General features: G+C 41.2%; 1 protein-coding gene across 11 annotated transcripts in view; it reads left to right on the forward strand.

Moving 5' to 3' along the window:
- LOC134226462 (polycomb protein Asx) overlaps positions 1-23,600 on the forward strand; it is a 68,271-nt gene that overhangs the window by 13,926 nt on the left and 30,745 nt on the right. For 6 of the 11 annotated variants that reach the window (XM_062707245.1, XM_062707246.1, XM_062707247.1 and 3 more), the window contains exon 1: positions 12,556-13,010. The exons of 4 other annotated variants lie outside the window; for them this stretch is intronic. In XM_062707245.1, the coding sequence (XP_062563229.1) occupies positions 12,997-13,010 (14 nt within the window). In that variant the 5' untranslated portion in view covers positions 12,556-12,996. Of the gene's footprint in view, positions 1-12,555; positions 13,011-23,600 lie in introns of those variants that run through there. One more of the 11 variants, XM_062707254.1, reaches the window with a different exon arrangement.

Genomic DNA, 23,600 nt, shown 5'->3' on the forward strand with positions numbered 1-23,600 from the left:
TTCATTAACAATGAGCCGTGACGATGAGAGTTCTCCTATTTTGGTGAGCAAGCGTACGAAATTTGGATCGAAGCCGAGTGAGCACATGTTCCGAGCAATGAACGAGCGATCCACGAGATCAAAAGCGTGCCGAAGATCGAAAGAAGCCAACAGTCCCCGTTGTTTTGATTTTTTCAGATATGCTATGCGGTCCTTGATAGCAAGAGTAGCTTGAAATATATTGCGACCAAAATTAGAGCATTTTTGGCTATCGCTGATCACATGGTGTGTTCGCATAACGTTTTCGAGACGCTGCTTCAGAACCCGGGAAAAAAAATTATGGTCGCAATTTAAGAGAGATATCGGGCGATATGCATGGGCCGTTTGATCATTTCCTTTTTTCTTCACCAGAACGATCACGCCGTTGGCGAATTCGGGCTGGAAATCTCCGGCAAGCGCTTCATTCATGACCAATGTTAGTTCTCTCCATATAATTTCAAACGTTCTGAGGTAGAACTCACGTGGTATAGAGTCTCCTCCGGGAGATTTGTTCGAGCTGCTCGTTTTGATTGCTTCGAAGATGTCAGCTGGTGTTATTTCCTCCATGCATTGGTTGTTCGTCGGATCGTTCTCGGGGATCACCCTTTCGCACAAAAATGTGTTGTCATCCACTTCTTCTCTCACATCAGCGGAATATAGCGCACGGTAGCATTCAAGCAGGTGCCTTTCGATGGTTTCGGTTCTATCGATAATGTCGTTGTTGTCATCCCGTAGCTGTGTTATGGTCGTTCTTTTTTTTCCGCCTTTCGCCTAGATAAAACGCAGAGATCGGCTCCCCGGATACAGAGGTCTCATTGATGCGCATGAATGACTGGGAGAAATTGCGTTGCAGACTTAACATTTCTCGGGTACTTATTCAAATGGACGTATCTGATTTTGTAAACAAAGATTCAAACGTCGATTTGTCCAATCTGATAGCACTCCTACGCAAACCATAACCACAAACAGGTAGGGGAAGCCTTCGGCTACCTGTTGGTGGTATTGCTTTGCGTGGGAGTGCCATCAGATTGGACAAATCGACGTTTGAATCTTTGTTTACAAAATCACATACGTCCTTTTGAATAAGTACCCGAGATTTGTGCCTTTATCCGATTTATCACTGACAGCAGTGCTGGATTATGGTGATAGTTGTCGTATGCTTGCCGTAACTGAACATATAGTTGTTGATGTGCTCGATGAAAGGCATCGAAAGCTTCCTTCGATTTCCACCGGAAAAACGATTTTATTTTCGGTTTCGCACACGACAACCACCTCTGCATCCAAGACGGAAAATTACGTCGCTGCCGAGTCCAATATTGCCAGCGCACTTGGAACTCTTCTATATTTTCTGCGGTCAGAATATGGGGACGGAGATACCAGTAACCACGACCAGGTTCCCATCCAAGGTGTGGAAGACAAATTCTAGCGGTCAGTGCCTTATGATCCGTGAAGGAACAAACGTGTGTGTACGCTGACTGCAGATGAGATCTTAGGCTCGGGCTGACGTACATTCGATCGAGGCGAGACGACGAATTATGCGTAATGTACGTATAACCAGCTATGTTCGGGCATACTTTTTCCCAAACGTCAAGAAGTTGAAGCTGCTGTACGGTAGCGAGGAGAGCGGGGCTGGGATTGGAGCCCGTGGCATCGCATTGCCGCAAAACACAGTTGAAATCTCCTGCTAGCAATATGTGTTCGGTTGGATGACGAAGGTAATACGCCAACGTATTGTAGTAAAAGCGCTCTCTTTCCGCACGCAGGGCTGTGCCGGACGGTGCATAGACGTTACAAAGTGTTGTACTTTGCACCTTCAGGCTGATTAGTCTCCCATCTAGGCTCTTCTCGACGTTTGAAAATTGTATATGCTCTTTGAGCGCTATTGCTGTTCCCCTTCTAGTGTGATCTACATTGCACACAATGTTATAGCCTGATAGAGCGAGCTGTTCATTTTCTACTTCTTGTAAAAAAGCAATATCGATCTCCAGCATTCGAAGAAAGGTTCGGAGGGCATTTAGTTTGGTCGTGTTTGCTATGGTATTGATGTTTATTGTGGCGATGTTATAGCTGTTGAAAGCCATTACAAAACCGAATCTCCCTCCTCGTTTGCCTCGTCCACATGGTTGTGTCGAAGCTTTTTACCCGGCGGACGACCACCACGACGCTTGCTGCTTGTTGAGCCCGAAGAGATGTCGGTTTCGTTTCCATCGCTAGCTGGACGCATAGAAACTCGGCTTGATGACAGAACGGTCTGTTGGAGCGCCGGCGGGGGCATGAGATTGCTGCTTTGCTCGACAAGACTTTCTTTTGTCGGCTTTTGGACGTTCGTGGTTGTAGTTGTAGAGCTCGAAGCGGGCGGCTTCGCGGCGGCAGGCAAATCGTTCGCGTTTGCTCTCTTTGTAGACAACGGCTGGGATTGTACGTTCGTTTCTCTTGGCTTTGCTGTAAACAGCTTCGCGAACGACGGCTTGGGCTTTGATGGACCGGGCTTTGGTGCAGTAGGCATCGATGTCGTCTCTTTTGTCACATTGGCGTAGGATTTCTGTACAAGTAGTTTCTTATTCTGTACACATGTGATGCCATTGTGTACGAATTTGCTACAGTATTTACAGGTGTGTAGCTGCCCGAAGTAAACTACATTCGTCGTCTGCCCGTCTATTGTTATGTAGCTTTTGATGTTGCGCTTCACCAACATTCTTACAATCCGAGTACCCGTTGGTAGCCCAGCGAAGAGATATTTGCTATCCCATACCTGGTCGCAGATTGAGAGCACCTCTCCGTAGGCGCTGAGAAACACGGATATCTGCTCGTTTGTGATATTCTCCGACAGATCGGTCAGCTTCACCTCCACAGCCCCATCTTCGAGTGCGATACGTAGTTTGTAGACTTTGCCATCAACCTCCGTCTCGTGCTTGTTGTCGTGCTCAGCAACGATGTTTTGGGCTAGCTCCAGGTTGATGACCTTCACAAATGCGCAACCGAGTGCTCTACTTGGCTGCAGTCGGACAACTTGCTCGCGTTGTAGGCCTAATGTGAACCCAACCAAATCGTGAAGCTCTTCGAAAGACGGCTTCTTCGGCACGTTCGCATAATCAATGCGAAACGTGTTTTCGCGTCTAATGCTCATCGCAACACTATTCGCGACGAGAGAAGAACGCGAAACGATAGATGACGGAAAACTAAAGCGATAGAAAATATAATCGTGCGGCTTCCAGCAAAACGCGACTGTACTGCTTGGAAGATGAGCGCAAACTGCCTAATCATTCTTTGCATATCAAAGAATATTGTGGCCGAATTTCATAAAATTTGGTCAACAAAAACCCCCCTGACAATAATAGAGCAAAACCTGCCAAAGCCGTCATTTCCCCTAGCTATTCTGTATTGTTTTGTATTAAATACATTTTTGCCTTCTTCCTTCCCTAGGGTGTATCGAAAGAGTTTATGTTTACTCCAATACCGAACTTTTTAATAAAAGGTACTTTGTGTATACATTGTGTTATATACCAATCAACTCAACTCTACGAACTGAGATGATGTCTGTCAGTGTGTATGTGTTGCAAACTGCAACAGAAAGACAGTTTCCGATTTTTTGAACGTTTATTTGACTTCAACGTTAAAACATTCCTACCGAAAAAATAGATCGAATGATCATATTAGCCATGCTTATGTTTAAATCCAAATTGTAATATTAAGTAGCCTTAAGTTCATCTTTTTATCTTTAGTATCTTATAAACAAAATATTGTCATGGGCTACTTACGTTTAGTATCCTTTCTGTTTCCTTTTGCGCTCAATATGCTGATTGGGAGTAGCAAAGCTGTAGATTTTTTTTTATTATTATTAGAGTTAGTGTTCATACTATAGCAACATCATTGATGGTTTTACCTTTTTAACGTGTTTTATGTTTGTGGTTCACGTTTCTAGCATGAATTCAACGGTAACTACTGTATTTTAATTTCAATTAATAAAGCGCTTCGATTGTAATATAACACAACTAACCTGTATCTACTACACCGTACTAATTTATAGAGAATTCAACGTTTCTTTTAATCAAATTCAGTATTTACCATCACCAAACTCTTAAGTAGTTAAGTAGCTGTAATTATTTGTAATTTTAGGTAAGAGTATGCTAAATATGTATGCTATGCTAAATGAGTATGCTATCTATCTCCATCAAAAACTTTACAAAAATCGACAGTGAATGTTACCGTTGATCCCTTTCAGCAAATCTTACTGACCGATAGCAGGTTTGTTGTCAAATCCGGAACAATAAGAACCTCCTAACTTCGATGGGTCTTTCTTTTAGCTCTAGATTCTCAATTCCTTTTTCTGGAGTCATCATACATTGATTGTTTGCAGTATCGACTGAATGAGAAAATATTTCTTGCCTCGTGAAATTATTTTCGGATCTTGTCATGTGTAAACTAGTAGCTGAATCGAAGTACCAATCTTCTGCGCTTCCTTTACCAATTAACAACCACTTTACCAAGCGCACACAAAGTCTTGAAAAAAGGTTTTGAATAAACATTTTGCTTTCGTTTCTGATTACATTCGGCCGTGAAATGTCCAAGCTTGTTGCGAAGGGAACACGTTGTGTTCTTCTTGCTCGTGCTTTTGTAATGTTTGGACTTGAACTTCATATATAATAAGCCACACCCAGAAACTAGAAATTGGCCATTTAACATCTTGCAGAATCTTCGTTTTTACCGCTTATGTGTCAATGCTAAACCAGACGCTTGAAGTCCCATTACCATGGGATGATAGTATTCTGGAAGCACCTTCATCAATAATAACGCCAGCAACTGGTCATCCCTTTCGAACATAATTTCGCCACATAATCCTCCACGGAACTATAGTTCTCCAGCTTCACCGAAGTCAACCGGTCCAACAATCCGAATCTTCGTTTCAGGCCATCGTCTTGACATGCCTCCGAAGTCTTTTCCATGCATATTGAGTACTGGTTGCGGTTTGATCTAGGCTGTAGTTGTTCTCCTCCAATGTTAAGTTGTTGCCAGTGCACGCTCACTTACTTCTGGATCAATATCATTTTCATTTAGAACGTTCATGATAAAAAGTTTTGATGACCCTTCAATTTTTCAATTACCGGAAAATTCAAAGCGTTCCCGTAGAACCGAACTACACCGCCGATTGGTATGTCGGCTTAAGATCCGGCCGTATTACCACTAAAAACCGCATTCGTCCTACTGCTGCCTGAATTGCTTCCGCTTAAACTCTGTTGGTCACTATCCCTCGGAATCATGGCTTCATAAAAGTGTTGTGGAAAAAACAGGGACAAGCTTTACTTCAAGTTGCACGACCACGCTCTGGGCCCATAACCACTTGTGTTAGGTAGTGGAAGAACGTCTGGTTTTGTGTGAGCTTGAAGTTGGAATGCTGGGAGGTGCTTATATATAGTTACGGCACACAAAAACAAAGCAAAAACAAAGGTTCAGAACGTATGTTACCATTCAGATTTAATATAAACATGTGTTATCTTCGCTCAAGCTGAACTGAGAGCTTGACTGAGACAATGCTCTACGGCTACAGCATACCAACTTGTGTACTCCAACATGTGGCAATAAAATATGCGTCACTCTAGAATTGTCATTTTTCTTACGAGCCTACCACAGACAAACAGAAATAACACATTGAACATTCACTAATTATATTCATCGTTGTACGGACACTAACGACATCTGTTGTTTTCATTAAGTTGGACAAATCACGTGCTATATGGCAGTATTGAGCAAACGTCAAACTCAAGCTTATCTGATGTGCGCGTCACAAGTGATCGATTGGTCAACTAATGATTATTTAAATTGACCGGTCAATCAATGAACGATGAGAATTTCGCGAATATTATGTCTGTTAGTCTGTGAGCCTACGGTGTCAGGCAATTTGGCTGAATGTCGTTTGGCCGAATGCCATATGGCCAAATGACATGTGGCCAAATGCCGTTTGGCCGAACGGGTCGTTTTCCCCAATGCCGTTCGGCCGCATAGTTTAAAAAATTTACCTCAGATTACGACTAGTGAAAAGTGAAAAATAAGAAGACAGTAATGAGGTAAAGTGAAGGGAAAAGTGAAAAGTGAAAAGAGAAAAGTGAACTGAGACCTGAGAACAGAGAACTTCTTCTTTCTTCCTTTTCCCCCTTTTCGTTCTTTTTTCTTTTTTCTTCCTTATCCCTTCTTTTTTCTTTTTTCTTTCTTCATTAATCTTTCTACCATGTCCCTTGTTCTTTCTTCCTTATTACTTGTTCCATGCTCATTCTTCCTTCTTCTTTCTTCTTTTTTCCTTCTTCCATCTTCCTTCTTCTTTCTTTCTTCTTTCTTCCTTTTCCCTCTTTCATATTTCATCTTCCTTCTCCTTCTTGCATCTTTCTTCTTTACTTCTTCCATTATCCTTTTTACTTCTTCCTTTTTCTTATTCTTTCTTCCTCCTATCTTCGTCCTTCTTCCTTTTTCCTGCTTCCTATTTCCTTCTTCTTTATTCCTGCTTCCTTCTGCTCTTTCTATCTTTCTTCTGCGCTTTCTCTCTTCCTTCTGCTCTTTTTCTTCTTCCTTTTTCCTTATTCTTCCTTGATTCTTTCTTCTCCTTCCTTCTTTGTTTATTCTTCAATTAAAGATGATATTGATTCGTAATGCTAGCTACTCGTTTCCTTACTTATCACTTCTCACCTATCACATCTCACTTCTTACCAAAAACTTCACACTACCCATTTCTCATTTGTCACTTCTTGGTTTCCACTACAAACACTTATTTCTTCTCATTACTCACTATTCACTTCTCACTTCACACACTTAATAAGGAAACGTATTTCAATTATGCGATCAAACGCCATTCGATTCCCGGTGCCAGTCTAGGCAATTTTTCGGGTTGGTAATTGTCTCGACTTCCCTGGGCATGAAAGTATCATCGTGTTAGCCTCATGATATATGAACGCAAAAATGGTAACTTGGCTTAGAAACCTCGCGGTTAAAATAACTGTGGAAGTTTTGAATGAACCCTAGCAGCGAGGCGGCAATGTCCCAGTGGGGGATATAATGCCAATAAAAAGAAGAAATTACTTAGTTATTTTAACAAACTCTATATCGATATCAAAGATGCAGGGGACTGAAAAGGAAGTTAATACGCCTGTGTAATCTCGATAAAACTACACGCTAAACACGGCATACCGTTTACCAAAACGTTCCAACCTAAGTGCTGTCAAAGTGTTTTTTTATTCGCTAAGGTTGGAACTAGGTTCGCACTAGTTCCAACCCCATAGCTGTCGGGATCGCACTGTGTTGTTTCACGGTTTCGCACCGGGTTCACCAATACAACTGTACTTCAACTGTCAAAACCACGTGGGTGGGTTGGACTGGGCGGAATAAACAAGCAATAGGGAGAAACGAGACGAGACGAGGGCGAGAACAGCTTCCCTGGGAAGCTTACCAGACTGATCAAAGCAACGGTGGATGGTGTGCAAAACTGTGTGAAGATTTCGGGCGAACACTCCAGTTCGTTCGAATCGCGCCGGGGACTAAGACAAGGTGATGGACTTTCGTGCCTGTTGTTCAACATTGCGCTAGAAGGTGTCATGCGGAGAGCCGGGTGTAACAGCCGGGGTACGATTTTCAACAGATCCAGTCAATTTATTTGCTTCGCGGATGACATGGACATTGTCGGCCGAGCATTTGCAAAGGTGGCAGAACTGTACACCCGCCTGAAACGTGAAGCAACAAAAGTTGGACTGGTGGTGAATGCGTCAAAGACAAAGTACATACTTGTGGGCGGAACCGAGCGCGACAGGGCCCGCCTGGGAAGCAGTGTTACGATAGACGGGGATACCTTCGAGGTGCTCGAGGAATTCGTCTATCTCGGATCCTTGCTAACGGCTGATAACAATGTTAGTCGTGAAATACGAAGGCGCATCATCTGTGGAAGTCGGGCCTACTACGGGCTCCAGAAGAAACTGCGGTCGAAAAAGATTCGCCACCGCACCAAATGTGTCATGTATAAGACGCTTATAAGACCGGTTGTCCTCTACGGACATGAAACATGGACAATGCTCGAGGAGGACTTGCAAGCACTCGGAGTATTCGAGAGACGGGTGCTTAGGACCATCTTTGGCGGTGTGCAAGAAGACGGTGTGTGGCGGCGAAGAATGAACCACGAGCTCGCCCAAATTCTACGACGAACCCAGTATCCAGAAGGTAGCTAAAGCCGGAAGGGTACGATGGGCAGGACATGGTGCAAGAATGCCGGACAGCAACCCTGCAAAGATGGTGTTCGCTTCCGATCCGGCAGGTACGAGACGGCGTGGAGCGCAGCGAGCGAGATGGGCAGACCAGGTGCAAAACGACTTGGCGAGCGTGGGGCGTATCCGAGGATGGAGAGATGCGGCCTCGAATCGTGCATTGTGGCGTCAAATTGTTGATTCAGTGTTATCTGTTTAGATGTTAACTAAATAAATGAAATGAAGGGAGAAACGAAACTGTCTGTTTATTAAAATAAAATGCGCGTTGAAATTTTTTTTTCCGGGAATTTTGTGATATTTGTTATTGTAGTTTTAAATTAAATTAATCCGGTACTGTTGTCTAGATTCAGTTTTGAATATAATTGTTAGGAAAGTTATGTATTCATAAGTTCATTCAGGTTTTCCTCACAGATTGTGTCCTAAATTTGGTCGGTGGATGGAATTATGTAGTTTGGAAATTCCCCTTGAAACCCGTTCACAAGATCCGCTAAGAATTGTCAGAAAAATATATTTGAGGAATACCGAATATAATTATTTCTAATGCAGAATTTCTTTTGAAATTCTTCCAAAAACTCTTTCGTGCGATTCAGAATTTTCTTCGGGAATTCTGCCAGATATTCTTTCTTGAATTTTTGGCGATATCTTTTAGGCATTCCTCCATATTTTTTCCAAGGGATCCTTTCGAGATGAATTCCTTTGGAACTTCTTCTAGGAATATCTTTGAATACTTTCCAGGATGTTCTCTGGAAGTTGCTCCAGGAATTAGTTTGAAAATTCCTACAATAATTCCTTCATGAAATCCTTCTGGAATACAGGAACTTACTCGAAGTTTCCTTCAGGAATTGCTCCGCAAGTTTCGTACATAAATCCCCCGGAAGTACCTTGAGCAATTCCTCCGGGAGATTCTTGAAAATTTAAAATGCACGAGGCCCAAAATCCGGCGGAAAATTTTCCCGAGGTGTGAGGCTACCTTTATCAGGAGAGGTAGCAAGGAAAAAAAATTTGCGAATCCTGGAGAATTTTTATTACATGCTTCTGAATGTTCTCCGAAAAAAATACTTGCAGAAATAGATGAATTTTTGTAGAATAGAAAATCTCTTTTACATGAATTCTATCCAGCTTTTTACGCAACAGTGCCATAATGCTTTGAATCACCCCTTTTGACATATGCTGTGTCCACTATAATTTTTATAAATGGATCTTAGCAATCTGTGACTAGTTAAAATTTTCAATGAAAATATTACAACTGTCATAATCTTGTTCAAAATTCGAACGTGTCCCAGAAAATAGTTTGATCTTTCAATCAATTGTTCCATTAAAACATATTTTCAATTCTTCTACTCATTTTAGGTGTCCATAAAAATAAACTTGGCATGTTTCTGGAGTAAAAATCATAATGTTTTCCCACGTTTTTCAATCATTGGTCATCTCTGCAACAATTTCAATAATATAACACCATCACATTTTATTGCTGCTACATCATTTGTACAACGTAATTTATTTTGTTCTTTCATTGTGTGTTTTCACAGGATGACTGCATATTTTGTAACAATTTTATTTGAATTTGATTTGTTGATAATCGATTGATATATTAATAGCAATAAGTTTGCGAAGATCATTCTATTGCCGGAACATAATTTATTGAACTAGTGCAGATGCACTCATTTTATTGAATTGAATGAGACAGTTAGTACGGGAACAATTACACAAGAAAAATGGGTTATTAGGTATTAATTGATAGCCATATTAAATAAGATTAACCAAGGATAATGTCACATGGGGATACTAATCACGCATGCACAGAAGAGGCATGGCTCATCACATGATTCGTGATTCTAAGAAAACTTCGCATTTCACATCCAGATCAAACAGAGAAAAATCCGAGGTCTCATAATAGTGTATTGGCCAATGCGAAACAATCTGGACCTTTATTTGTCTAGTGCTTGCGACAATTGATTACATAACCCAAAAACAACTTAAACTCATTCCACCATCGAGCCAACCGTGCTGGTTAACGGTTTTCATCTGTTGAAGTGATCATTCAAACGAGCCGGTGGAACAGATACGTACAATGTTCCCTTCTTGCTTTCTCGTATTTCCTCGCAGTTTCCTTTCTCGGATTTCCTAAATGCAGTTTCCAGATTGCAACCTTCGTATTCTATATTCAGTTCTGCAATTTCCCTAGATATAATGAAATTAGTTTCATATTTAAAACCATACGAAATACAAATCTATCCTCGAAAACTTGAACTCGATTTTCATAACATGTTTTGGTGGAAGTAAACATGACAGATCTTCAGACTCTGATTCATGGCTACCAAGATATCATTTTTAAAATTCAGTTCACGGCATACGTCAAATTTGATTCACCCCTTAGTAATTTATGGCTAGCGTAAAAACCTGGATACGGAATTCTTGGTATAAAAATGTGCAGGGGATTATTGAATATAACTAAATAGGGAATGTGTTCCGATCTCCATCTCACTGAACATATATTCATCTCATCGGGAAACAAAGAAATACAGCACCAATTTCGTCGCCTCTTTTTGTCAACATGCGTGATCTTGATCTGATTAGTAAGGCCAACGCACTGCAAGTACACTGGATGTCCTGGATTATATGTTTTGAATCAAAACAAACACGATCCTTAGCCGTACGGTAAGATGCGCGGCTACAAAGCAAGACCATGATGAGGGTGACTGTGTTCGATTCCCGATGCCGGTCTAGACAATTTTCGGATTGGAAATTGTCTCGACTTTATTTTATTGTATTTATTCAGACTAAGGCCGAAGTGGCCTGTGCGGTATATAAGAGTCTTCTCCATTCGGCTCGGTCCATGGCTACACGTCGCCAACCACGCAGTCTACGGAGGGTCCGCAAGTCACCTTCCACCTGATCGATCCACCTTGTCCGCTGCGCACCTCGCCTTCTTGTGCCCGTCGGATCGTTGTCGAGAACCATTTTCACCGGGTTACTGTCCGACATTCTGGCTACGTGCCCGGCCCACCGCAGTCGTCCGATTTTCGCGGTGTGAACGATGGATGATTCTCCCAGCAGCTGATGCAACTCGTGGTTCATTCGCCTCCTCCTCGACTTCCCTGGGCATAAAAGTATCATCGTGTTAGCCTCATGATATACGAATGCAGAAATGGTAACTTGGCTTAGAAACCTCGCAGTTAATAACTGTGGAAGTGCTTAATGAACACTAAGCTGCGAGGCGGCTCTGTCCCAGTGTGGGGATGTAATGCCAACAAAGAAGAAGAAGAAGACGATGCTACGCACACCAACATATCCAATGACAGATGGAACTGAAAATGTTTTTTTATTCAGGATTCGGGTTGGCACTGACCCAGGTTTAAAAACGAATTCGACATTATAAAATTCATCGGCAACTCTTACTCTGGAATTTGATCCGTGCAACGTTACACAAATCAGCTGTTTTTATTTTGTCATTAAATCATGTTCTTGCTTACTTTGCTATAAATCAACGAAATTATTAATGATTCGTACGGTAATATGGAATCAGCAAATAACATAGGACTCTTCATAATAAGCACAGTTCATCCGTTGTTGTTGGTAGGGTTCTTTTCGTAGTCTTCTTAAACATTTTTCAATGAATTAATTTGAGTACTGCAATCAAAAGCTTTCATATTTGTCTGTTGATTGCAATATTCAAATTAATTCATGAATCTATGTTACTTAGGTCCTTTTTGAAAATTTAAGCGAGATTTGCACAATGTTTCATTGCCAGAACACTCGGAATTGTATCCGGAAACAACATATTTCTCATTTTAAAAATTCTTATGGAATTCTGAAATTCTTTTTCAGAACTCGAAATCCAATCAAGATCTAAAAATCCTTTCATTAATCTAAAATTTCTCTTGAATGCCCATACTAAATGGTAAAATTTGTTTGAATATGACTGCACTTGCTCTCAGTCACGTATCCGGTTGTTCTGTTTGCCCAATTTCAGACATTCGAACCCAATTCACAATCCGACCGCCCCCTGTCAGAGCAAATTCATTCAAAACAAACACTCCTACCGAGCGGAATCGACCTGCCGCCCTTCGTTCATCTGTCCCGCGAATCCCTCCGGGCTCGACGAGACATACGGTGGCGCTGGTGTTGGTGAATCCGAATTCACGGAAACGCACCCACACACCGTCGCACGCCCCGGTTCTTTGCTGATGGTCCAGGTTCTTTACCCACCACAATATGCCATAAGAAGAGGAAAAAGAACGAAAAATTATAGGGACGTCGTCGTCGTCACTGCCACAAACGACGACGACGGCGACGAATCGACGGATGTGAAAAGAACAGTGAAATTGCTACAACAGAACCATCATCCTCGGGATTGGGGTTCATCTTTTTTTTTTTTTGATTTGATGGGTTCCGCGATCTGCCAGACTGTGACATCGTCGAGAATGTTGTGCGAATTTCGAGTGAAAATTGGGTGATGTCCCAAATGCGAAGAGATTAGAACGACTGAAGTTCAGTTTAGACGTATTTGGAACTGTGCTGAAATTGGGCAAACCAAGAAAAATTGAGTTGGATAAAATTCTTTTGGGGAAATTAGTGCCAAATATGGCATCGGAGGAAGTGCTTTTGCGGGGATGTGCTTTGGGAAAGCACCGACTGTGAACTGAAATGCGGAAATGTTTGCAATAGTGATGTGTTTTTGTGGAAAAATTATAGAACGACGTCTTATAAGTGTTGAAAACATGAAAAGACTCAACGAGAAATGGCTAGATTTAAGTAAGTTCTTTCTATCAAGTTTGTTCCAAAGTAATCCAAGTTTCAACGAGATTGATTTACTTGAAACTTCAAAAAGTCATTATTTCAGACTCCGCTGGGCATGTACCGAGTTCTATGAGCTGTTGGTCTTGGTTCGGTTCACCCACCAGCAATAGTGTGGCAATGGTGTTGTGCCATTTCAAATAGTTTCACTAACTTATCTCTCACTGTCTGGCATGAGACTGGCTGCTTTTGTGACTGCATTCCTATTCAATACATATTTCAATACATAGAGAACCGTCCGGACCCCAGTCTGCAAGTCGTTACTGCTCCATCTTTGGATTTAGATCAATTCTTTTATGATCCTCTTAGTTCGCTGGTCGCACACACTCCACGGGAGCTGGGTGGTCTTTGACTTCAGATGTTGTTACTGTGGCTATGGGCACGTCAGTGCCATTCCTCTACAATTACTATGGGTGGCATTTTCGCGTGAAAGGTAAAGGACGTAATACAGTGGAGAATGGTGCGATTTGAATGAGCATGACAACATTAGGAGACGTGATATTTAGTCTTTTTGACCATGTCATTTGGTTTGCTGTTTGTACTTGCTGAATTCTTAGTTTTTCAACTTATGAATTTCCAGAATGATATTTTAATATTTGAAATAGGGGAATTGTTCCGTTTTCCATCTCACTGGACATATATTCATCTCATCGCAAAGCAAAGAAATACAGCACCAATCTCTCGCTTCTTTTTGTCGACAAGCGTGCTTTTCATTGCTTTGTTTTTGATTGGATGGAAATAGGAGCTATGGGATGAAGTGCCGAACCGTTCCCATTTTTAGTTGACGATTTATAGTATGATATCAAAAATTTATTTTACCTCATAATTTGTACTATTTTGAATTTCGCACTAACCTGGAAAATCGTTATGGGTCTTGTACACCCCAAGTGGTGCAAAGGGCTGACTTAAAAGATCTCCATCCTGAGCGTTGTTCATCTATCGTCTTAACCTGTTGCCAATTTAGGTTTCGGTCGACTCCTTTCATTTCTTTATGGAGACTACGCCCCCATGAGCCTCTGCCTTTGCTGCGATGTCCAACTGAGTTCCAGTCTAATGCTTGTTTAAATATTTCATTTCCGCCCCTACGTAAAGTGTGGCCGACTAGTCCCACTTCCGTTTCCGAATTTCAGTTGCTAACGGCCTCTGATGACAACGATGATGGAGCTCGTTTTTTGAGATCCAGTTGTGAGTCAAGTACGAGACAATGAAAACGGTTTTACTGGTGAGATCCTTAAAATCTTCCTCCGTATCCTGATCGGTGTAGATTTCTAAGACTGGACACGCTACAACGAAGTGATACAAGCGTTCCACGTATCTGTTACAACCAGGGTTTGCAGAAATCGATTTCAATAGATAACAAACAACGATAAAATATCGGCAAAAACTGTAACAAGTCATAATAACAAATTTATCAAACTTGTATACTGCCGTTATACGCATAACTATCCCATGTATATAGAAAATCCCAGAAAACATGGGACAAATATGCGTATGACGGCAGAATAAAAGTACAAAAAAATAGAATCGGATTGGCTGTCCCCACAGAGACGTGATGATTCTCGCTTTGTTCTCGCTCATTTTGTGTTGGGGACCGCACAGCTGTGTAGAATAAGTTGAAATGCATCATCAGAGCCAGTGCTCCCCGTGAATGGAGCCTTTTAAAAGAAATTTTTCATAAGGTATAGCTTCTCGAATCAGTTATTTATCATGACACTTTGCGAAAAAAGTCTCTCATGGTATGCTACATATCGAGAGTGTATACAGCGATGATAAGTGAAAGACTTTTTCATTCTCTTTTGGATTCAATCCCTGCTTACAACTTAGATTCCACAGAACGTTATTTGGATATCACGAGCCGGTTACAGCGTGCCTCCGAATGTTTACGCAGAGCGTCTAGTAGATTTTCGAACAAGCTATACAATTCAATGTTAATCTAGTATTCTAATTTAATATTCTATCATTTATTAAAACTTTGGGTCAGGAGAAAAAAATTGTGACAAATAAACGAATAATGTTGATGTATACTAGAGTGGGGCGCAGTTGTATGGAAAAACGGAAACTTCGTCCGATCAAGTGAGATCAAGGGTTTTCTGAATCGTTTTGGGACCCCAATCAACTGTGCAAAATATGGGCTCGATTGGTTGCGACCTCGTATGCCGCATCGTGTTTTAAATTTACATGAAGATTAGTATGGGAAAACGTACTTTTTAACATTTTTGCTCTTAGCGGCTTCAATTTATCATTAATCGCGTGACTCAATACGTTAGCATATAGCCTGGAAGATGCCGAAAGACTTTGCCGAAGAAGGTATGCAGCTGTATGGTCTACAAAAAATGTTATTACGTTTCGAAAATTGATTGTTCAAACCATATGCAAAAAATCAATGTTTCTGCCAGCACTACCCGACAACCAATGGTTATCGAAGGGTAAACCCCATCTTCCTTCTTGTCGGATTTTTTTCCTTGTAAAATGATTCCGGATAGCTCCCATTAGCTCTAAAGCCCTATAAGATAAATTATTTTGAAACAACACTCAGTTGAATTATTGGTCTACGTAGTTTGGCAGTGCTGGCAGAATAAACAATTTTTTGCATATGGTTTGAACACTCAATCTTCGAAGCGTTATAACTTTTTTCGTTGACGTTCCAGCAACATACCTTCTTCAGCAAAGTTTTTCAGCATCCTTTGGGTTATACTTTAACGTAATGTGTCACTTGGTTTACGATGAACTGAAACCTCTAGTAGCAGAAATGCAAAAATAAACGTTCTCCCATACTAATTCCTATACAAACTTCAAACGCGATGCGGAAAGCGAAGAAGCAACCAATCGGTCCCAAATTCTGCACAGTTGTTCAGGTCTCTGAATGGCTTTGAAAAAACCATTGATTTGAAAAAATGACCATGACGACCCACTCTAATGTATACATACGTATCTGTTAAAGTTACAATCATTTCATTTATTTAGTTTACATCTAAACAGATAACACTGAATCAACAATTTGACGCCACAATACACGGTTCGAGGCTGCATCTCTCCATCCTCGGATACGCCCCACGCTCGCCAAGTCGGTTTGCACCTGGTCTGCCCATCTCGCTCGCTGCGCTCCACGCCATCTCGTATCTGCCGGATCGGAAGCGAACACCATATTTGCAGGGTTGCTGTCCGGCATTCTTGCAACATGTCCTGTCCATCGTACCCTTCCGGCTTTAGCTACCCTCTGGATACTGGGTTCGCCGTAGAGTTGGGCGAGCTCATGGTTCATTCTTCGCCGCCACACACCGTCTTCTTGCACATCGATGGATGGTCCTAAGATGGTCCTAAGCACCCGTCTCTCGAATACTCCGAGTGCTTGCAAGTCCTCCTCGAGCATTGTCCATGTTTCATGTCCGTAGAGGACAACCGGTCTTATAAGCGTCTTGTACATAACACATTTGGTGCGGTGGCGAATCTTTTTCGACCGCAGTTTCTTCTGGAGCCCGTACCCCGGCTGTTACACCCGGCTCTCCGCATGACACCTTCTAGCGCAATGTTGAACAACAGGCACGAAAGTCCATCACCTTGTCTTAGTCCCCGGCGCGATTCGAACGAACTGGAGTGTTCGCCCGAAATCTTCACTCAGTTTTGCTCACCATCCACCGTTGCTTTGATCAGTCTGGTAAGCTTCCCAGGGAAGCTGTTCTCGTCCATAATTTTCCATAGCTCTACGCGGTCTATACTGTCGTATGCCGCCTTGAAATCAACGAACAGATGGTGCGTTGGGACCTGGACCTTTCGATCACCACACGTTCGTCCGTCAAGATGCTCCCATCCTTATCCCGGCACATTTCGGCTCGCGGCATGAAGCCTTTGCGGGATGCGTTGAGCTTCTGATAGAACTTGCGTGTATCTTGAGAACGGCACAGCTGTTCCATCTCCTCGCACTCCGCTTCTTCCAGGCGGCGTTTCTTCTCCTGAAAAAGGCGGGTCTGCTGTCTCCGCTTCCGTCTGTAACGTTCCACGTTCTGCCGGGTACCTTGCTGCAGCGTGCCCGCCCGCGCTGCGTCCTTCTCCTCCAGAATCTGTCTGCACTCTTCGTCGAACCGGAACGATTCGACTTCGACCCATATACCCGACGTTGTTCTCCGCTGCGTCGTTAATGGCTGCTTTGACTGTATTCCAGCAGTCCTCAAGAGGAGCCCAATCGAGCTCACCCTCTTCCGGCAACGCTGCCTCGAGATGCTGCGCTTATGCAGTGGCGACATCAGGTTGCTTCAGTCGCTCTAGGTCGTACCGCGGCGGTCGTCGGTACCGAACATTGTTGATGACGGATAGTTTTTGGCGCAGTTTAACCATCACCAGATAGTGGTCAGAGTCGATGTTAGCGCCACGATATGTCCTGACGTCGATAATGTCGGAGAAGTGCCGTCCATTTGTAATCGACCAGTGGTGATCTCCAGGTGTACCGATACGGGAGGCTGTGTTGGTTCCGGTCCGTACTCTCTTGTTGATTGTTCGTTGCGTGAGTTTTTTTTGGCTGGCTTGCAGGGCCTGACGCCAAACCATCTAAATTTCCGGAGGACCATTCCTCCTTATTTCCGGTTGACCATGGTGCACAGTTTCACTTAGAGTCCCTCGCTGGCACTCGGACGATGATCAGCCGCCCCTAACATGGAGAACAGACGCTCAATAAGATTTGCACCTCCGGAGAGGAGCAAACCCCCCCTTCCCTGTCAGCATACGACCATAGTTCCCACCGGGGTTGGTTACCCGATCTTCCCTAAGGTTGCTCGTATCCCGGCCAGCACCGCGGGGAGGTAGGGGTAGGAGTTGCTGGGTAAGAGGCTAAGGACCGCGAGATGGGGTCTATTTTATTCCTTCAGGTACGCGAAGTACCAATGGTACGCTTTACCCAGCATTTGCCGTGCCAAAGTTACAATCAAGTGGTGGAATTAAATGGGATAGTACGAACTCGTCCTTTAGCAAGTGACCAATTTTGAGTTATTTATACATAATCAATTATGCTACACTTTATGATAAATTGATAAAAAGTAGAAGTTTGTTGTACAAAACTTCAGAAAAATATGAAGTAGGGTAGAATACGGCATTGGCAGGGTGCGATACTTGTTGGCAACCTCAACAATATTTGCGTTTTCCAGCAAACATACACTATTTATGAACATAATTTTGATTCAATCACACAATTTCAAGTCGAAGCTTTCATTTTAGTAAGTTGTTTGTGTAGAAGTAGCTAGATTTGATGTGTTAATCACCGAAACAAATTTGCACCTACGAAATCCTTGCCATTTTTGCATCGCTAAAGAGAGCAGCGCACGAAAAGCAAACTGTTACTTACTTTTCGGATCCCCTGTTTTCCTATTTATTGCGTATGACACGACAAATTAAGTACGTAAACTACGTTTTACACTTTATCACCACTTGATTATCATCACAAAGAGCAAATTTATGCAATATTTGCTCTATGTTTCACTAAATAAAATCGGGACTGTTCGTTTTCTTCGACAGCAGTACACTTTGGAATAGAGCGAGAGAATGTGTTTGTGAGCATATCAAACACACGCTAAAAAGATACCACGTACAAATCTATGTGATTTTATTTCAGCAAAAATACGAACAAAATATCCGGCGACGGCATTTATTTGAAAAAAAATTGTTGAAATACAAATGCTTCTATTCAGATTTTTACGCAGACCATGAATTATATCAAAAGTGATAGCAACACCGTAGTATTTTCACCCTTTTGTGGCTGACAGGACCGTTTTCCTTTTGCAACTTCAATACTTTCCAAGCTCATCCAAAAAATCATAACCATTCCCGTTCCTATATAGCGCATTTCAACCATAAATAATTGCCTACTTTTAGGGTATTATTATTATTTTTTTTTATTCTTTATTTAGTTGTTCTTAGGTATTATTTATTATTCAACTGTGGAACGTAGTGTAAGAATGGGGTGGCTCCAGCAGCTGAAAAGGACAGTGCTGCTAATTATTCAACATATGAAGACTCACGAGGTGGAATATAGGGGAAAGTGGGGTAAGATGGCCATATGGGGCAAGACAGCCAACGTTAATTATGCCTTAAGTGAGCATTATATTCACATTATTCAGTGGCGTTTCCCTAACCTCAATCTATCTGTGCACTGAGTTTAAATTTAAGGAATTGGTGTGCGAAAATGCCTAGAATAACTAGATTTTGATTAGTATAAACGACTCTGATAATTTTCTTTTCCATTTGGGCTGCCGAAATATCAAAATTTTCACTTTTTGGGTCAGTGCACAGGTAAAAAGTGAGGTTACGCGACGCCACTGACATTATTATTACAAGGGATGGTTCACAATAATGTAAAAGGGCTATACAACTGAAAAATGCACTTTGACAACCTCACTTGTTCTTGTAATATCGATTTGAAGACGGTTTAGTTGAAATTCGAATTTTCTTATAATTTTCTAGTTACATAATTTAACAATTGAAGCCTAAATTACTCATTTTTCAGGACAAATTAATATTTACCGGAGCTTTTATATAACTATAGCCTATATACAATAATAATTTGAGGAGATTAACAGTAATTAGGTTTGATAGGATATAAATCTGTGGATGTACGTCGGCTTGGGGCGGTATTGCCAACTGTATAGGAACAAGGTCATCTCCAGGATTAATAGTCGCCTAACCCTTAAATGCATTTAAAAAATGATCAAAATAGTTTCTGCGTGAATCAGAGATGATTTAAAACAAAGGATATGGTTTAAACATTAGACATTAGTTTCAGGCAAATTCTGATATTGTCGTAGTGCCAGTTGTCAAGAAATCAACATGAAAAACGACATTTTTTAACGAACCATCATTTGAACATAATCCACAGAAGTGCAAGAAATGTGTCCCCTATTCTAAATAAATTTAGCACACTTTTGATATAGTTTTTGGTCTATGCTCGTCTTGCCCCGGGAGGGGGTGGGGGTGTGGGGTTTATACGATACTGAAACGTTATTAATCAGTGTTTATTGATACTTATGTCAAAGACGGGTCATCATAAAGGTGTTTTATGGACAAATCAGCAGAATTTGAAGGAGTGTCACTATTTTACAAGGGTTAACCCTTAGCATGGCCATCTTGCCCCACTTTCCCCTATTGTTAATATACTATACTACCAGAACCGACGAGCTTCGTTTCACCTAAAATTGATTAATTATATATTTTTTACATTTTTTATAAGATGGTTATGTATTCGAAATTTGCAAATTTTGATTCCATTTTTTAGATTAATTTTCGATTAAAGCAGAAATTTGTACTTCATTTGTATGGGAGCCCCCCTTCCAGAAGAGGAGGGATCTAATAGCATCATAAGAATCTTCATCGTTCCCAGAAACCTGTACATACAAATGTTCATGCCGTTTCCTAGTCTATAAGGGCAGACAGACAAAAATTCATTGTTATGTGTATAGATTTGGGTTTACGTAGTTTACGTCGAGCGGTCGTGTCTTGTACACAATTACCATGGTTTTTTTTTTTATGAAACAAACATATCATGTAAGGACCGCAAAAAGCAAGTTGTATATTTGAAACTGGTTGATAGACTTTTGCTTACGACTCTAAGGCATTACAAAAGACAAAAGATGTAAATCTTGGCAGCGGACAAAAAGCATATAAGTTCCCTTCTCCACAATGGCCAACATTATTCAAATAGGTTGAAAATGGTAAATGTTATGAAAATGTCAATATCTGGGTACACGGGTACCCTATCTGCCATTCACGTCTGTTTTTTGTTGGCCGCATAAGGGTTAAATTTATTTTACAATGTGTTTAAATGCTTTTGCCTATCTGTCTACATGACATAAAATTGATGCCAAGGCTAAAAATTCATGTTTTGTTTTAAGCCAGTTTTGATAAACAGTAAAGTTTGTCCCAAAATTGAGTGAAGTGAGATGAGCGTGCGGCCGATTAATATGAATGAATTTTACTACTGGAGGATATAAACAACTAGCATTTGGCACGAATGCTAAAGGGAGCAAACTCATTGCTGATAATAGAAATTGCTATGCCAATAGAAGAAACGTTGACCTGTTACTTTATATTAAATTTACTGAGCTTGTGGTAGAAGCTGTTATATTTAGTGAGCACCAATCATCGAAGAAAGAGCATATGTATACCAGTTAAACTGTACCTGTGTTTTAGTGTAATTATTCATTATTTTTATCATTCAATTTGGCGAATGTCTTAGACTGCCAAGAATAGGTATTTTCTCCTATTTTGGCCCATCTTATTTTTATTCTTTATTACCGAGACTTTCAGCCCGAGGCTGGCTCGTCTCGTAGGTCCATCTCGTCCGTAACCCTATTTGTATTAATGTACAATATGAAACGTTTTTCATCTAGGAAAGCTTTTTATATTTTTTCTAATGTTATAAAAAATGACATGAGTCATAGTAACTTTTGTGCAACATGTGTGCTGCTCGGGATCCTTTCAAGAGGATCGGAAGCTTCCTTTCAATAATCTCAAAAGCCTTCTTTCAAGAGGCTCGGATGCTGCTTTTAAATGAGGCTTGGAGGAAACCTCCTTTCAAGAGACTCGGAAGCTTGATGTATAAACTTAATTTGAATTGGAAAGTTTAACGAAATAACGAAAATGTCAAACAACAGAAATCCTGTGAATAATGGAAAGTCATACATCCCGTTAGTTTGCAGCTTTCATATATCTCATTAGTTACGCCTATAAATGCAAAAGTTCGAAGGAGTACCTACCTCTCAAGAAAAAGGTTGAAAACCGCTGTCTGGTTCAAAAATTGTGGCATAACAGTCTCACGCAATATTTCGCTAAAACTAACAGGAGCTTTTGAAAATCATTGACAGGTCGTTTCTGTTAGTGTGTTATCATAACACTTATGCATGTGGAACATTTACTTCAAATTTATTGCATATGCGAAATATTGATGTACGAAAACAAACAAGATCCCTCCCCTCGGATATGTACGCCATTAGCACTGATATGGCAACCAAAGACATATCCTGTCGTGGTGGTATCACATGTTGACTATTTTTGTTCAATGCCGCATCACAAATTGGCATTGACGCATTGATTTTACGGATGTGCATGTGATCCAACGGACATCGTGTCTTGGAGCTTGGAATAGTAATGCAGTGAGGTGTGCCTCTGTCCTCAGTAAAAATGAAGCGAGATCTCCTACTTTTTTGCAATACTTTTCTGATGAGTTCCCCGATGATGATGAGTCGTAGCTACGCTTAAATCTAGCTAGATAGGTATATATAGAGAAATTGTAATCAACTTTATCGACATTAATAGGAAATTGACATTAATAGGATTCACTGAGTAGAAGTTTTTTCAAAACTAGGAGCGTGGCGCTTCTCTTATTTTGTTATGTCTCAAATTAAAGAGCCATAATACAAAATACCACACATGACAACTATGGTATACAAACAATCTAATAATGGCTTCATTCTCGATAAATTTTATTAACAGATAGGGAATAGGCGCGATGAAGCTTTATTTTGCCACCGAAAAGTGAATCCTATAGCTGACCACGACTTATATAATGATTGTTATTTTACACTTTCTTGTAAGGAGTTAGGACGATTAGAAACGGTAGGGGTGATTTTTCAAACTTTTAAACTAGGTTTTTCATCTAGGCGAAAACGACCCTGGGAGTATTAATGTATTAGACAAATAAAATGAAGGAACAACGCCACATAATCCACAATGAGTATCGACTTAAACTGAATTACGTAGAAGACACACAAAACTAAGAAAGACAATATGATAGGTGAATTAAACAAGATAAAACTAAATGACATCCTACGAATTATTTGACAAAATTGAGCATGATGACCGTGCATTTCGTAGTTGCTACTCCGTGATCGACCAGAACAATCGCAATTGCACAGGGAACCAATGGATGGAAGCATGGGATTTGCTCTCCAACCTCAATGTGCACAGTCCGAGAGCTCTAGTATTTTTGGATGGTCGATAACGGCGCTGGCCACGTCCTCACGGTCATCGGGGATGGGAAGGAATTGATGATGCAGTCACTCGCCCACTGCAAGCCGAGAACACCTCTGCACTCGCCACGAGTTCCTGCGGAATTTTATTGGAATCTGGGGTTAGGTTTTACGGCAGAGGTTCGTCTTGGTTAACGGGTTGCCAATGTGATAGTAATGAAAGGGTGGAGTATATTCTAATTGGATGCCGAAACGAGCTTTTTTTTTGGCTCATTTCGAATTCTAACAGTTACCTGCTAGAACTATTCAAGTTATAGGTATATGGATAGAAGATGGAAACGGTATGAAATCCCATTTCCAGTTCTAGCGATTGCTAGAACATGAGAAATATATGAAAAGATACAAAGTAGGAGGAATGGAACGGGCCTGGGATTGAACCCACGACCTCCTGCATATGAGGCAGAAGCGGTAGCCATATGACCACCAAGCCCGTTCCTACGAATTATTTGACAAAATTAAAAGTAAACTTGACTATTAAAACTTGTAATACCAGACAGCACTGCAATTGTTAGAAGGCATAAAGATAGGTTCCAAAAATGTA

Source organism: Armigeres subalbatus, chromosome 3, assembly GCF_024139115.2.
Source record: "Armigeres subalbatus isolate Guangzhou_Male chromosome 3, GZ_Asu_2, whole genome shotgun sequence".
NCBI lineage: Eukaryota > Metazoa > Arthropoda > Insecta > Diptera > Culicidae > Armigeres > Armigeres subalbatus.